A 15,282-nucleotide genomic window follows, 5' to 3' on the forward strand; every position below is an offset into this window, starting at 1 on the left:
AACTACGTAATAACAGAAGTACCTTATCCCCCGGCTAAAATGTGTGCAACCGGGCTCCTCGGTTATATTGTGTCTCCTGTCTGTGCTGTGCCTGCTGCAAATTGTCATGCGCCCATTTCCCAACAGACTCAAGACGCTTGCGCAGGTCCAACACATACCGGACGGTATTGGTCGAATTGTCCTGCTGCTCCTCTCACATCTCTCTGACCAGATCGAGCACGCCCCGGGGTCTCCGCCCATACAGCAGCTTGAATGGTGAAAACCCAGTGGAAGCCTGGGGAACCTCTCTGATCGCAAAGAGAAGGGGAGGAATCAGCTGGTCCCAGTAACGCACATCACTATGAATAAACCTGCGCAACATGCTCTTAAGGGTCTTATTAAAGCGTTCCACCAAACCGTCGGTTTGAGGATGAAACACCGAGGTCCTAATGGTCTTAATTCCCAAAAGCTTACATGTTCCGCGGATTAGCCGGGACATAAAATTGGTGCCTTGATCGGTTAGTATCTCCTTGGGAATCCCCACCCGGGAGAAAACCTTAACAAGCTCATTGGCAACAGACTTAGCGGACATAGATCGGAGGGGAATAGCCTCTGGATAACGCGTAACGTAATCCAGAATGACAAGTAGGTGGGTGTATCCTGCCGCGCTCCTCTCTAATGGCCCAACTATGTCCATCCCAATACGCTCAAACGGAGCTTCCACTAGGGGCAAAGGCACCAGTGGGGCTTGTGGAACGGCTCTAGGGCTGGCCTTTTGACATTCCCCACAACGCTCACAAAACCGCTTGACATCGCCATCCAGCCCCAACCAGAAGAACCGTGACACAAGCCTTTCTTTAGTTTTATCCCTTCCCAAATGACCAGACAGGGGAATAGCGTGAGCCAGCTGCAACAAATCCTCCTTAAAGGACTGAGGAATGAGCAACTGATGACGCACTTCACCGGTCTAGGGTAATCTCGATCAATTTCAAAGTGGGGGTAGGTGGCGGCGTGTCTGGGCTCAACCACCCGACCATTAACCACCGCTGCTTGGTCAAAGAGCCTGCCCAGCACGTCGTCACGCCCTTGCTCGAGTCAGAAGTCACGGGAGCGAACTAAGAAATTAGCTCCCATGGCTTCCAACTCGGGGTCAGGTCGTTCCCGAGCAGAGGCAGCCGAGCCAGACCCCTGCGCTGGCTCCGTGACCTCCCCTCCGGACTCTTCACCAAGCGCACCCACCTGAAACTTCTCTGACTCCCTCCATTGCCAGCCCTCATTCTTAGTGATCTGGCCCTCTCGTTTAGTTTTACAGGGTTTAAATTTATGGCAAAACCATTCTGCATCGCGAAAAGGAAAAATCTCTCCAATTCCTCTTTTTTAGCCAATAAAGAGGACGGGGCTGTCAGGGCAGCCAACCAATCTTTAAACTGCTCACAGTCCCGTCCCAGAACTACTGGTACCGGCAATCGAGGACATAATCCTACCTGCACCTGCGTCACCTGCTGGCCAGTAGTCATACACACATTGATCTTGGGATAGGAGCGGACATCCCCATGAATACATTTAATATGCCCCCGTCCCAATATACGTTTATGCCCCGGTGAGATTAGGCTCTCCTGTACTAGAGACTGACTACACCCTGAGTCCATGAGAGCCTGGGTTTTTGTACCATCCACTGTCACAGGAATAACAAAACCTGGGTGCTGAAGTGACTGAGGTAATTGAATGCGCCTACCTGGTTTGCTGAGGTCACACTCCATCACAGGGCAGTCCCGGGTGAGGTGGCCCACCTCCCTGCACGTCCAACACCTCGGTGGTCTGGTTTCTGTCCCGGAAGTTTTGACAACGGGGAAACACTGGAGCCAAAAAAGGGGCTCGCTGATAGGGTGTCCGCGCGAGACCCCGGTCCGACACTGCAGCAGCCCATGGGTATCCCCACCCTGTCCCAGTTCCCGAGCTGGGAGCTCCCGCCGACACCCCGACCAAATCCTAGAGTACCCCTTTCCCCCAGTCCCCTCTCCCTCTCCAGGGCCAGTTGAGGGGTCGATCTGGTAGCCGCGCTCCTCCCAGACGGTCTCGCAGGCGTTGGTTCCGCCGCCTGGTACTGTTCCGCCAGTTCGACCGCCCGATCCAGAGTATCTGGTGCCTGTCGCTGGACCCATAGCCAAGGTCCCGGGGCCAGACACTCCAGAAACCGCTCCACCACTATCAGCTCCACCAACCTGGCTTTGGTGACCGTGTCCGGGTTCAGCCAGCCCATGGCATAATCCTTGAGCCGGTGGGCAATGGCTCGGGGGTGCTCCTCCGCCGCAGACTGCTCCTCCCGGAATTTCTTCCGGTAGCCCTCCGGTGTGGCCCCCACACGATTTAGGATGGCTGCCTTCAGCAGGGGGTAATCCAGCATGTACTCCGGGGACAGTGTCCTCGCAGCTGCTTGAGCCTCCCCGGTGAGATGGGGCAACACATAGCTAGCCCACTGGGCTTGGGGCCACCCGGCCGAGATCGCTATAGCCTCGAACATCTCCAAGTAGGCGTCAGGTCGATCCTCGGCCGTTATTTTGGTGGGTCTCTGGATGGAGTGGTCTGGAGCTGCGGGTCTAGCCGCCCCCTGCACTGCGGCCATGAGAGTCTGGTGCAGGAGGTCCATCAGGGCTGAAAATTGGGTGGCAGCCATAGCTTCAGTGTCCTGGCTCGGTGGGTGCACTGCTTTTATGGGCAATGCCAGTGAATCACACTCTGACACCACGTGTGGAAGGGTGGTGGGTAATTCACTGACACACGAGACAGAACCGTTGTACTTGGAACACTGCCCAGGTGCCCAGTTTTATTCTCAGCAATTTCACTGTTTTACCCGCAGAGGGCACTGTTGTCCGTGGGCTGCCTATCAACAATGATAAACAGCACCACGGAAATACCAAAGCTGGTAAGTTAAATGAACTGCGGGCACACTCGCAGGTGTTCAAAATAATATATAGAACAGAAGGCGAGAAGAACAAGGGAAAATAAAACAGTAATAAAACTACAAATAAAAGGTGCTGCACTCGGCAGCGTTATCCCGGTCACCGCTACCCGCACGACCCGGATCACCGCTTTACTCTGGCGGCTCCCTGCCTACTCTAAACAATAGTTCGGGGTCTGCCCAAGGGTTCCCCGCTGTCACTCTCTGGCTTGTTCGCTGTTCCCAGCTGGTCTCTCCGTCCTTGACCAGCGCTTCCGCACACACAGCGTGTCTACAAAGGCAGACCTGAGGAAACAGCAGAGCGTTATTTTATAGGACCAACAATCTCCCAAGACACGCCTCTCAGCCATTCAGAGAGGGGGACAGTCCCGGTTTTCCATCAAAGGTCCCGGTGTCTCAACATTTTTCTCAAATTCTTTAAAAAGTCACGGTTTTCAGCCTCTTCCTGTTGTGCGACACACTCTAATTACCAATTGTCAAAAAATTGTAGACAACCACTACATAACTTTATGGCACCTGCAGTGAAAACTAAATTAAATAAAAAGGGTACTAGGGTAATCGAGAACATTATTTTTATAACGTGATTAACACACATACATGTTTATTCCTCAGTGCGCCATGCGTGTTTATATTCAATATGAATCTACAGTTGTGTGTAATACAGTAATTTTGTAGCTGTTCAGTTCTAGCACAGACAGTAGGCAGAGCAGCGCATCTGAATCCACCAGGTTAAACCACATCAACAACGTAAGTAAGTAGAGCCAGCATGACACAGTGAGTAGAAATAGAAAGAAAGAATAAAAAGTGCAAAACGTAAATGTATTTTTAAGGACAGATCTACAGAATTAATTATTTAATTTATTATTATTATTAGGGGGGGGCAGCAAAGACCCTGGGACCCTGTAATAACAATTTATCTATATTATTTAATATTATTATATTACATTCCTTAACCAAATTAGTTTCAAATGTCTGTAAAGTCAACACCGTTGCACAAAACTCATGAAACTTCACACAATGGTAGAAGCATGTGGGAACTTGTACCTGAAAATTAAGGTCATAGGTCACATGGTTTAGTGGCCATATTAGATTTGTAAGAATTTTGGACAATTAAAAAAAAAAAAAAAAAAAAAAAAAAAGCGCTAATGGCAGAGATGTGACACTTGGGGCACAAACTACCCTTAGGCCCTATATTTAGATTTGTTCAAGAGAAATCGATTGTTCACGTGGTTTGGCAGCCATTTTGGATTTATCAAAAATGTTCAAACGTCTTCTGTGAAAACCGTAATGCTGACTGAAGTGAAACTTTGCATACGTAGCCTTAGTATGGTTGTCTGTCAAGATCGTACAAGGCAAGTTGCTACATAAAAAATCATGGCTGTCGCGAGCCAATGAAATTTAGAATGTAGAATGTAGACTTAATGTTATCTTATAACTCCTTACACAGTGTAGATAGGGTCATGGAACACATATAGGAACCCATATATGTTCTATTAAAAAATGAGCTTGATTATGACCTTTGACTTCTCCTGAAGGTCAAATGTAAAACTAGCTTATAACTCCTTACAGAGTGTAGATAGGGCCATGGTTACTATGGAACAGAGATAGGAACCCATATATGCTCTATTAAAAAAAATCCTTGATATTGACCATTGACCTCTCCTTAGGGTCAATATAAAACTAGCTTATAACTCCTTACATAGTGTAGATAGTCATGGTTACTATGGAACACAGATAGGAACACATCTATGCTGTATTTAAAAAAATCCTTGATATTGACCATTGACCTCTCCTTAGGGTAAATATAAAACTAGCCTATAACTCCTTACATAGTGTAGATAGTCATGGTTACTATGGAACACAGATAGGAACACATCTATGTTCTATCCAAAAATGACCTTGCCTGCTATCTTTTACCTCTCCTTAAGGTCAAATGTAAAACTAGAGAGTGCAGATAGGGTCATGGGAACTATGGAACACATAGTACTAAGGAACACATGGACCTCATCCGAAACACAGCCTCATGTTTCACGTCTATTCTGACATCCAACTCTACTTAAAACTCGACCCTGGTAACCCCTCTGCCATGGTCCGGCTCTTGGCTTGCATTCAAGACATCAAGGCCTAGATATCTGCCAATTTTCTTCAGCTGAACACTAGCAAATCTGAACTTCTTCAAGTAGGATCTAAAACTCAACTTAAGAATCTAAATATAGCTGCCCTAAACCTCGGAAATTGTCTGCTACTGCCTTCCCCCACAGTACAAAGCTTTGTTGTTTTTCTTGACAGCAGCTTCTCCTTTGATGCCCACATCTCCTCCGTGGTCAAATCTTCCTTCTACCATCTTCGAAACATCTCCAAAGTCCGTCCCTACCTTTCCCTCCCAAATGTGGAGATACTTTATCATGCATTTGTCTCCTCTCGACTCAACTACTGCAACTATCTATATGGTGGTCTCCAGGCACGCACCATAAACCGACTGCAACTAGTTCAGAATATCGCTGCCAGGATCCTTACCAGATGTAAAAAATGTGATCACATCACCCCCTGTCTTGCCCAGCTGCACTGGCTACCTGTAAAATTCAGGATTATTTTCAAAACTCTTCTGCTCACCTACAATGCCCTTCATCACACAGGTCCCGAGTACCTCCTCAACCTGCTGACCCTCTATTTCTCTGCCCGCTTGCTGCATCTTGTCCACTGAAAGGTGCTATATAAAATAAATATTTATATAGGAAACCATATGGGCTAAAAATTACCTTAACACTGTCCTTTGACCCCTGAAGTTTGTTAAAAGTAAAGTTTGCTGCGTCAAGAAACGTGGAGGCCACGAGTAAATCAAATTTTAGCATATAGTGCAGTATTTATCTATGGTAGAATTTAGTACAATCTTCAAAGTTCAAAGACTAGTAGAGGCCAATGGGGTGCTATGCCACAGGGGAAATATGGTCATAGGTCACATGGTCTGGGACTTGGCCCCTGGTCATTGCTGCTTGCAGCTATGTTTATTATTATTATTATTATTATTATTATTATTATTATTATTATTAGTAGTAGTAGTAGTAGTAGTAGTAGTATTAAACTCGATCAAAAAAAGTAGCAATACATATAAAACACAATATGGCAATTAAACTAATTAGTCACAAATTATGTACTGTAACCATTTAGAGTTGCCTAGACCCCATAGTTATGGAAGACTGCATTGGTTTTAATCAAGTAAAGTGAGTGTGAATTGGGTGAGCTGCCTCACTCAGTGAATTGACTTGTTTTACTTCCTAGTTACCAAATACACACACCGGTCCGGGTGCAGGATAGCTTCCTGCAAGGATCGTTTCCATCAATCTTTGCAGCTTGCTGATTTATTTATTTGTTTGATTGGGTGGGGCTGTGTAAAGTTGGAAGACATTTTAAATAAATAGAAAATTGGATAAGTGCTCTAAAAAATGTTTTACCATTTAGATTTTCAAGCAATATAATTTGAATCTTTGTTGTTACGATGCTCTCAGAATGGGATCCCTGCTGCAATTAATTACACAGTTAAATCAATTTAATGAAGCAGCTTATGCAAAACACACTCACTTTACATGTTATTTAAATTGATTCATTTGTAGTTTAGATGTGAGTTACAAATCATCAACTGGCCCAGGGAGCCCTGACTTAGATTATGTGATTGAAAGCCAGCACTGACGATATTGTCTCTTGTTTCTCTGCAGCAGAACAGAGCGACCTCCATCACTCAGCCTATTCCCCAGCGCAGAGGGCATGGTACGTGGGTTTCAGGAAGGGGAGTAGGGTGACGCCTGGCAGCAAGCTTAGCCATCTATACCTGCAAGGTTTGGTAGACACCCACTACTGAGAGCTACTGTCTCACTGTCAGCCCCATCAACACTGTCACTCCACACACACCCACTACCGAGATACTGCCAGCCCCATCAACCAGAGGTGGAGGACAGACTCGGGTCCGACTTGAGTCACAGTTTTCATGACTTGGACTTGGACTCGGACTCGGACTCGGACTCATGAATCTGAGATCGAGACTGGACTCGGACTTGACTAATTGAATCTGGGACTTGGACTTGACTTCATGTTAATTCATACTTTGTATTACTTGGAAACCGTAGCAAACCAAATTGTAGCCTTAATATTTACAAATGAAATAACGTATATTACCCCAGGATATCAGGTGCAGTGTGCTGTGCACATGCTCTACAGCACAGGGTCTGGCAGAGCCATATGCACTGTGAACATGGAGTCAAGTAGTGTTTCTCCTCAAGTGGTGCAATTTGGGTTTAAAAACTACAATGTCGAGCGTCCCAATTGAAAGAGTTTTTAGTCATGGGGGATATATATAATACAAGTTTATGTGACAGCACTCTCTCTATGATTTTTCTGTAAATACTTGTGCTCTAATATTGCTGACGTGGAAAAAAATAATAATAATTAGGATTTTTATGATTAAAACTTTATGATTTTGAATGTAAATACTTGTGCTTGCTGGTAAATAATAATAATAATAATAATAATAATAATAATAATAATAATAATAATAATAATAATAATAATCTTTATTTTTATGTAGCGCCTTTCATAGTGGACCACCATCACAAAGTGCTTTACAAGATACGAAACTAGGGTGTGTGAACTGTGCATCAGCTGCAGAGTCACTTACAATAACGTTTCACCCGAAAGACGGAGCACAAGGAGCTTTTAAGTGACTTGCTCGGGATCACGCAATGAGTCAGTGGTTGAGCTGGAATTTGAACCGGGTACCTCCTGGTTAGGGTTAGACTTATGGGTTTGACTCCGACTTGACTTGGACTCAAAGACCAGTGACTTAGCTCCAGCACTTCCATCAACACTCCACACACACCCCGACTATTGAGCTACTGTCAGCCCATCAATACTGTCACTCCACACACACACACACACACACACACACACACACACACACACACACACACACACTACTGAGCTAATTTCATCCCATCAACACTGTCACTCCACACACACACTACTGAGCACTACTGTCAGCCCATCAACACTGTCACTCCACACACACACTACTGACTGTCTCACCTTGATCCAACTGCCACATTTTAATTTCCATGCAGTAGAAAGTTATTCGATGCTAGATCTCTCAAAACTTGTTGTATAAACATGCATATGAAACAGTCCAAGTAGCACCACAGTGGGAACATTCCAGTGCTAATGAATCAAGTGATGCAAGCAGCAGTAACAAGACTTGTCCAGCTTAATTGGTCCTACTAATGAAGATTATATCAGAGTAAATGGAGTGCCTTGCAGAGCTTTGATCGATTCAGGCTCCCAGATTACCTCTATTACTTTAGAGTTCTGCTGCAGTCACCCCACGTTGAGGGATTTGAAGATGGAAGTGGTAAATATCTGTCTGTATTGAGGGAGCAGTGGGGCAGGACATTTCCCATCCAGGCATCACTAGACTGGACCTGACTTTCCTCACACTAAACTATAGTGGGGTACCCATCTTTGTGGTGCCGTTGACCCCATACAGGCAGAATGTCCCTGCTGGTTGGGACCAATGTTATCCAGGTCACGGCACCAGAATAAAAAAAAAATCTATATAGATATATGGCTCTAAATATTATTATGGACCTAGTATATGATAGTGGGAGTGCTAATCCTATTTCCTCTGATAGTATGGTGTGAACACAATGATTTTTGAATGGTAATTTATTTGAAGCTGTTGGTGAAGAAAATAAATTGAATGCTCATTGGAGATACAAGTAGTGGACAGAAAAATGGAAACACCATTGTAAAGTCCCTTAATAGGAGCTTGGGCCACCACGTGAGGCCAATACAGTATGTATGCGCCGCGGCATAGAGTCTGCCAGCCTCCGGAATTCTTCAGGAGGGATGCGGCACCATTCTTCCACGAGAAAGTCAATCAACTCACGCCTGGTTAATGGTGATGGAAAGCACTGTCTCAGGCATCGTTCTAGAATATCCCATAAATGCTCAATTGGGTTCAAATGTGGTGACTGAGAAGGCCATGACATATGGATGACATCAGTGTCATGCTCATCAAACCATTGGGTGACCAATCGTGCTCTGTGGATGGGGGCATTGTCATCCTGGAAGACCCCCCCCCACCCCCCCACCCCCCCCGCTTCGGGCAGGAAAGAAGTACTGAAACATGGTGTGAAGATGACACCGTGTAACAATTTTTAATTTTTTTTTGTTCCTGGGTAGTAAGTGTTATTTCCTAATTGCTTATGCCTCGAAGGTATAGAAAATGGCTATTATTCCCCACAAACTTTGCATTTGTGACCAGGACAGTAATATTTCAAAATATCACTATTTCCAATGGGAAAACGGGCAAATGTGTGTCTTTTCGTTCACATAAAATCAGAAAAAAACAACATATGAATCCAAATTAACATGTATTTATACTAAAGTAATACAAAAATGACTACAAAAGATTTAGAAGTGAGTAGTTTTTCGAGATTTACGATTATACTATACAAAGTTTGTGGGGAATAATAGCCATTTTCTGTACTTTTAGTACCATTAAGTAGCAATTAGCATTGACCTTGACTTCCACTTGTATGAAGCCCTCACTTTCATTATACTTGGTATCCCTCATTTGCCCAGGTGTTTCCATTTTTTTGTCCACTACCTGTACTTCAATGCTGTACTTCCGTTCAACCTTGTAAAGTCGCCACTGAAAACACTTCAGTCACAGGAAAAGCCGTGATTGATACCAATGCATTTTGAGTTATTTTAAAGAAAATAAATGGAAAACGTTTTGGAAGTTTTTAGTTTTTTTTTTTTTTGTATTCTTGGAAAAATATATGTTTAAAGAAAATATGCTCAGGAATAATCATTGTATTGTCCTGCAAAAAATTCAACTCCCAGAAGCAACTCGCGTGTGTCAAATGTGTTCCTTGAATGGAAGTGCAGCATTGAAGAAACAGTCCATTTTTGTTATGTTATGACAAAATACCATTAAAAATGCATCTTTCATAGAGGACAATGTGAGATTTCCAAAGTTAGGGCAATACATATTATATATAGCGGAATTTTATTGTTGTACTTTAAAGGTGGGTGGGAACGTTATTATCAATGTAGTGAAAAGGCCTCATTCCTCCCCCTCTCCCAAAGGATGATGAGTCTGAATCGGGCCAGTCCTCTGCAGCTGCTACTCCCAGCACAACCGGAACTAAGTCCAACACACCCACCTCTTCTGTGCCCTCTGCCGCTGTGACGCCCGTAGAGACAGTCTTCCAGCCAGTCAACGGCTTTGAAATAACTCGGAACAACAAGAAGAAGGGAGGAGCCAACAGGCAGAGCAGGAACATGGAGGTGCAGGTCTTTCCGGATACCAAGAACGTCGGCATAGGTAGGACCCTGAACCAGCTTCAGGTCTGCATTGTACACAATCATCTAATAAATCTACCTGGCGTGCACTTTCATTCATCATGTAAGTCTCAAGTAAACACAGACATGTCTGCATTTTAAAACATGATATCTGGTACTACACTCTCAGTTTTTATGCTATCTGTTTGCACTTCCTGGGTCATTTTAGCACTGCAGTGATTTCGTGATTATGTTACTGGCTGAAAAGCGTGACAGTCATTAAGGAAAAGCAGCTGGTTGGTTACTGACAGGAAAGAAGTCATTGAAGCGGTGGGGACAATTTCACCCTCCAGGTGACCAAACAAGTGCGACACTAGTGGCTTGCAAACATAGATTTCTTTAGTACTACCAGATGCCATGTTTTGCCAATTCTAGTTGAAACGTTTGTTGTAGAATTTTAGTATTTTTTAATGTATTTTAACATGTTGGGAATGTTTGTAATCGATTAGAAAAGACATGTGTAGCTGCATGTGTACAGCATTTGTTGTATCATAGAAAAATAGGAAACATTGGCTTACACTATACACTTAGGGGTAGGTGTACTAAGATGTGCCAGTAGCAGCTCAGACATACTGCAATTTGCATTTTCGTTGCAGCACTTAGCAAAGTAAACATTTTGTCGTATGTAGTAAGAGAAAATATGTTCATGAAACGAGCTGCAATATACTAATTTAAATATTTATTGCGTCATCTTAGCGAGATCTCTATTGTGAGTGTCGTGTGCAAAGGATAACGTCTATACATGCAAGGTTCACACAGCTGTAGTGGTCAGTGTATTTTAAATGTATAAATCATTGTGCTGAAATAACATAAATTGTTTTTGGGTAGGCTACACATTATATTATGAAGACAAATATAAACCTGTACAGTACAGTATTAAAATCAAATGAACACCTAGCGTACTTTCTTTTTACTTTAGCCTGTAGGCTACCTGTATAGTAACACAAAATAAATCATGCTGCTGCATTGTACACCTATTCACTATGGGGTTTGGAAAAAACATCTGTTAAATTACAATGAAGCTTTGAAGTCAGCCAGACGTTACTATTTCTCAAATCTTATTGATGTTAATAAAAATAATTCCAGAGTGCTTTTCTCAACTACTGACAGATTAATAACTCCATTGCTGGCTGCACTTACCTATACTAATGCCTCTCCTTCTAGGTGTGAAGAATTCCTTAAGTATTTTCAGAACAAATTTATTAATATTAGGGATCAAATTCCTCAAGATGGTTCTTATTTAAATATGCCCCCCTAGACTGATTGGCTCTGTTCTGGACTCATTCTGTGTGATTTACTTCAAATTATTTGAATACATTAGTAATGCAGATGAAATCGTCTACTTGTTCATTATATCCAATTCCTACTAGATTCCTTAAAGATGTATTTCGTTTTTTGTGTAACTATGTTGTTAATATAATAAATAGATCTATGCCAACCGGAATAGTTCCAGCTGATTTCAAAACTGCTTTGGTTAAGCCACTGTTCAAAAAGTCTAACTTTGATTCTTCTGATTTTATGAATTTTAGACCCACCTCTAAATTGCCTTTCTTAGCTAAAGTTCTTGAAAAGGTAGTAGTCAAACAACCTAACATATATATCTGGACAATAGCAATGTTCTTGAAAGATTTCAGTCGGGGTTTGAATCTGCTCATAGTACAGAGACTGCCCTTGTCAGATTGGTAAATGACTTACTGATGAGTCATGCTTTATTTTAAGGGCAGTTTTTTTGTTTATTAACTGTTAACAAACAGCTAATAAACATGTTAATGTACATTGTTTATTTTCTGTTAACTGTTAGCTAATAATATATAATAGGTCAGCTAAAACTGCAAACACCAGAGCCCTATGGATGATCAATCAAACACCAGAGCCGTATGGATAGTCAATCAAACACCAGAGCCTTATGGGTGATCAGTACTCAGTCGATCATATGCTTCAATTTGTTACCGTAGTAATGTTTAGCAAATTAAATCAGTTTTTTAATTTTTTTTTTTAAAGTGTTTTTTTGACCCCAAATTTTCTCCCCTAATTTGAAATGCCCAATAGTTTTTTGTATCCTGGTTCACTGCTGCGGCCCCCTGTCGACTCGGGGAATGGAGGCTGGAACATGCTCCTGCTGAAAACGTGCTCCTGCCAATCTATCATTTTTCACACTGCGGATCCACATCGATGCCACCAGACCTATAGTGCCGGAGGACAACACAGATCTGTGGCTCCATTGCAGAACTGCAGGCGCCCTATTGGCCACAGGGGTTGCTGGTACACGGTGAATCGTGGATGCTGCTGCTGACCTAGTCCCTCCCTACCCGGACGACACTCGGCCAATTGTGCGCTACCCCCCTAGGCTGTGTGGATTTGAACCTGCGATCTCCAGGCTATAGGGCGCACTGTGCACTCCACGCAGAGCACCACTTGGGAGCCCCCTAAATCAGGTTTTTATTAACCATAACCCTAACCGTTAGCTAAAAATTTACAGTGTTTGTTAACAGTTAATAAACTAATAAACAGCCCTTAAAATAAAGCGCGACCTAACTTTCACTGTTATGCCGATGACACCCAACTTTATATTTCTGTAAAACCTGGTGACTCCACTGCTGTTTCAGTCTTATTACAGTGTCATGCTGACATCAAAAGTCTAAAAATGTTTTGCAATTAAAGTTTTGCTGTTAGGTTCTCGGCAACACTAGAGCGTGCAGACTCCCTAAAAATTATCTGGGCAACTTCACCTCTAATATAAAACCAAATATATTTGATTCTAATTTGAGTTTTGAGGCACATATTCTAAAAATTTTTATCACCTGCAAAACTTTGCTAAAATTAGGAATTTTCTTTCCCTGGCTGTTTTCTTTTCATCTAGACTTAATTATTGCAATGCTTTATTTGCTGGGCGTCCTCATCACGTTTACAGCTTGTTCAGAATGAAGCTGCTACGGTTCTCACTAGAACAAAACAACAGGAACATGGAACTTCAGTGCTGGCCTCACTGCACTGGCTTCCAGTACATTTTAGAATTGATTTTAAAATCTTACTTTTAACATATAAAGCACTATATGGCTTAGGACCAGATTACATAAGAGAGATTCTGTCCCCATATAAATCTGTGTGCACATTAAGGTCAGCTAACACTGGACTTTTGTGCCTCCCAAAGGCAAAACTAAAAAGGAGAGGAGAAAGTGTGTTTAGCTTTAATGCACCCAGACTCTGGAACTCTTTGCCTCCCTCAATTAGAGGTGCTGCTTCGTCTGTATTTTAAATCAAGACTCGTTTTTATAAGCTTTTTTAGATATATAAAAATATAAGATATAACTTAGATATAAAGTTGCTGGAACCTATTTTTATCTGCTAAATTTTGTATTTGATCTATCATTCTTTATTTCCCATTATTTTTTACTTATTTCCTCTGTTTTTATAACTGCCTGTGACAGAAAGATAATGAGTTCTGGTGATAAATCTCCCTCCCGACCTGTGAGGGCGCTAAAGAACGGGAGGAGAAGTATCTGGAAGGGCTGGCCTGACAGTACATTTCCGGGACCAGGAAGTCGGTCAGCCTGGAAAGAAGTGAGACTCTGTTGTACGACCGTATTGACCTGAAAGGTAAACGAGGAGCAGCTGCAAGTAATAAAGCAGCTGCAACCGTTTATCTAGATGTCATGTGGGATTACATATAGGGGCCAGGGTAACGCTGATCTTTTCCTTCGTTTGGGTTAAACGGTTGGAGAGAGAAGGATTGAGAGAGGAGCTCTCAGTGTATGAGAAAAATGCGTGTTGTGTGTTTTTGTGTCTGTACTGTTAATTGTCTGTTTTCACTTTTAGACAGTTAAAGCACACCTCCGGAGCTGTCGCCAAGGGTCAGCACGATCCGGAGCACCACTGCACACCACACTACCTGTGTTTGCACTGAGCACCAGCACGACTACACTCATCCTGGACTGGTGACCGTGTGTTTGTTTTTGTTCGGGACTGTGCCCTGTTTTCGTTATTCCCGTGCTTTACTCGTTGTGTATTGCCGGGGATTTATTATTTTACAGTCACCAGACCGGGATTAGAAATAAAAACACTTGTTCACTGGATTACCGTTGTCTGCCTGTCACTCCTGCACTGCATCACCGCTACTGTTCCCCTTTTACCAACCACTTTGCCACACGTGGTGTCAGATCCTGGATGGACCGCAACGCGCTGGCGGAGCTGCTGCAGGTGCTGGAAAGCAGGCGAGACGCAGAGGAGAGGAGGAGGGAGGAGTGCTACACAGCTCTCATTGAACGGGTAGGGCTGGCCGTTGCCGCAGCGACAGCCCTTACCGCAACACCGCTGATGTCGACCCCAAAGGCACGGGCGATGAAGATGTCGGTGGAGGATGACTCGGAGGCGTACTTGGTAGCGTTCGAATGGCTGGCTACCCCGGCAGCTTGGCCGCGGGAGTTCTGGGCAAGCCAGTTGGGTCCCGGCCTGATCAGGGAGGCTCAGGCAGTCTACCAAGCCATGAGTGACTAGCACGCCACCGACTACGACCTGGTCAAACAAGCTATCTTCCGCCGCTTCAACATCACCGCGGAGACCCACCGGGCGTGGTTCAGAGAAAACCGGAGAGCCCTGGAGACACGCCCCAGGGTGGTCATAGAGTGGTTCTGCGACCACATGGTACATTGTCTGACCCCCGGGAAGAAGACCACCTAACAGCTGGGGAAAGCCATTGTGGTTGAACAATTCTGCCATGTGGTCAGCTCCGAAACCAAGGCATGGATACGGCGCCACAACCCTGACACTCTGGAGGAGGCGGTCAATTGGCCGAAGATTACGAGGACTCCATGACGTCTGCCCAGGTCGGGATGCTGTCATTTCCTGCCCTTCGCAGTAGCCTCCCTCTCCCTCCCTCTCCTCCAACACCACCACCACCACTCTCGTTCCCGGGACCCAGACCTCCGAGAACGCTGACCCTGCTGGGCCTC

General features: G+C 44.0%; 1 protein-coding gene across 5 annotated transcripts in view; it reads left to right on the forward strand.

Annotated features, from left to right (window-relative positions):
* The window catches only part of LOC121330953 (C-Jun-amino-terminal kinase-interacting protein 3-like), a 227,200-nt gene that overhangs the window by 56,772 nt on the left and 155,146 nt on the right, over positions 1–15,282 (forward strand). For all 5 annotated transcript variants that reach the window (XM_041277960.1, XM_041277963.1, XM_041277964.1 and 2 more), the window contains 2 exons: positions 6,652–6,703; positions 10,079–10,316. In XM_041277960.1, the coding sequence (XP_041133894.1) occupies positions 6,652–6,703; positions 10,079–10,316 (290 nt within the window). The remainder of the gene's footprint in view (positions 1–6,651; positions 6,704–10,078; positions 10,317–15,282) is intronic.

This window comes from Polyodon spathula, chromosome 18 (assembly GCF_017654505.1).
Source record: "Polyodon spathula isolate WHYD16114869_AA chromosome 18, ASM1765450v1, whole genome shotgun sequence".
Taxonomy (NCBI): Eukaryota; Metazoa; Chordata; class Actinopteri; order Acipenseriformes; family Polyodontidae; genus Polyodon; species Polyodon spathula.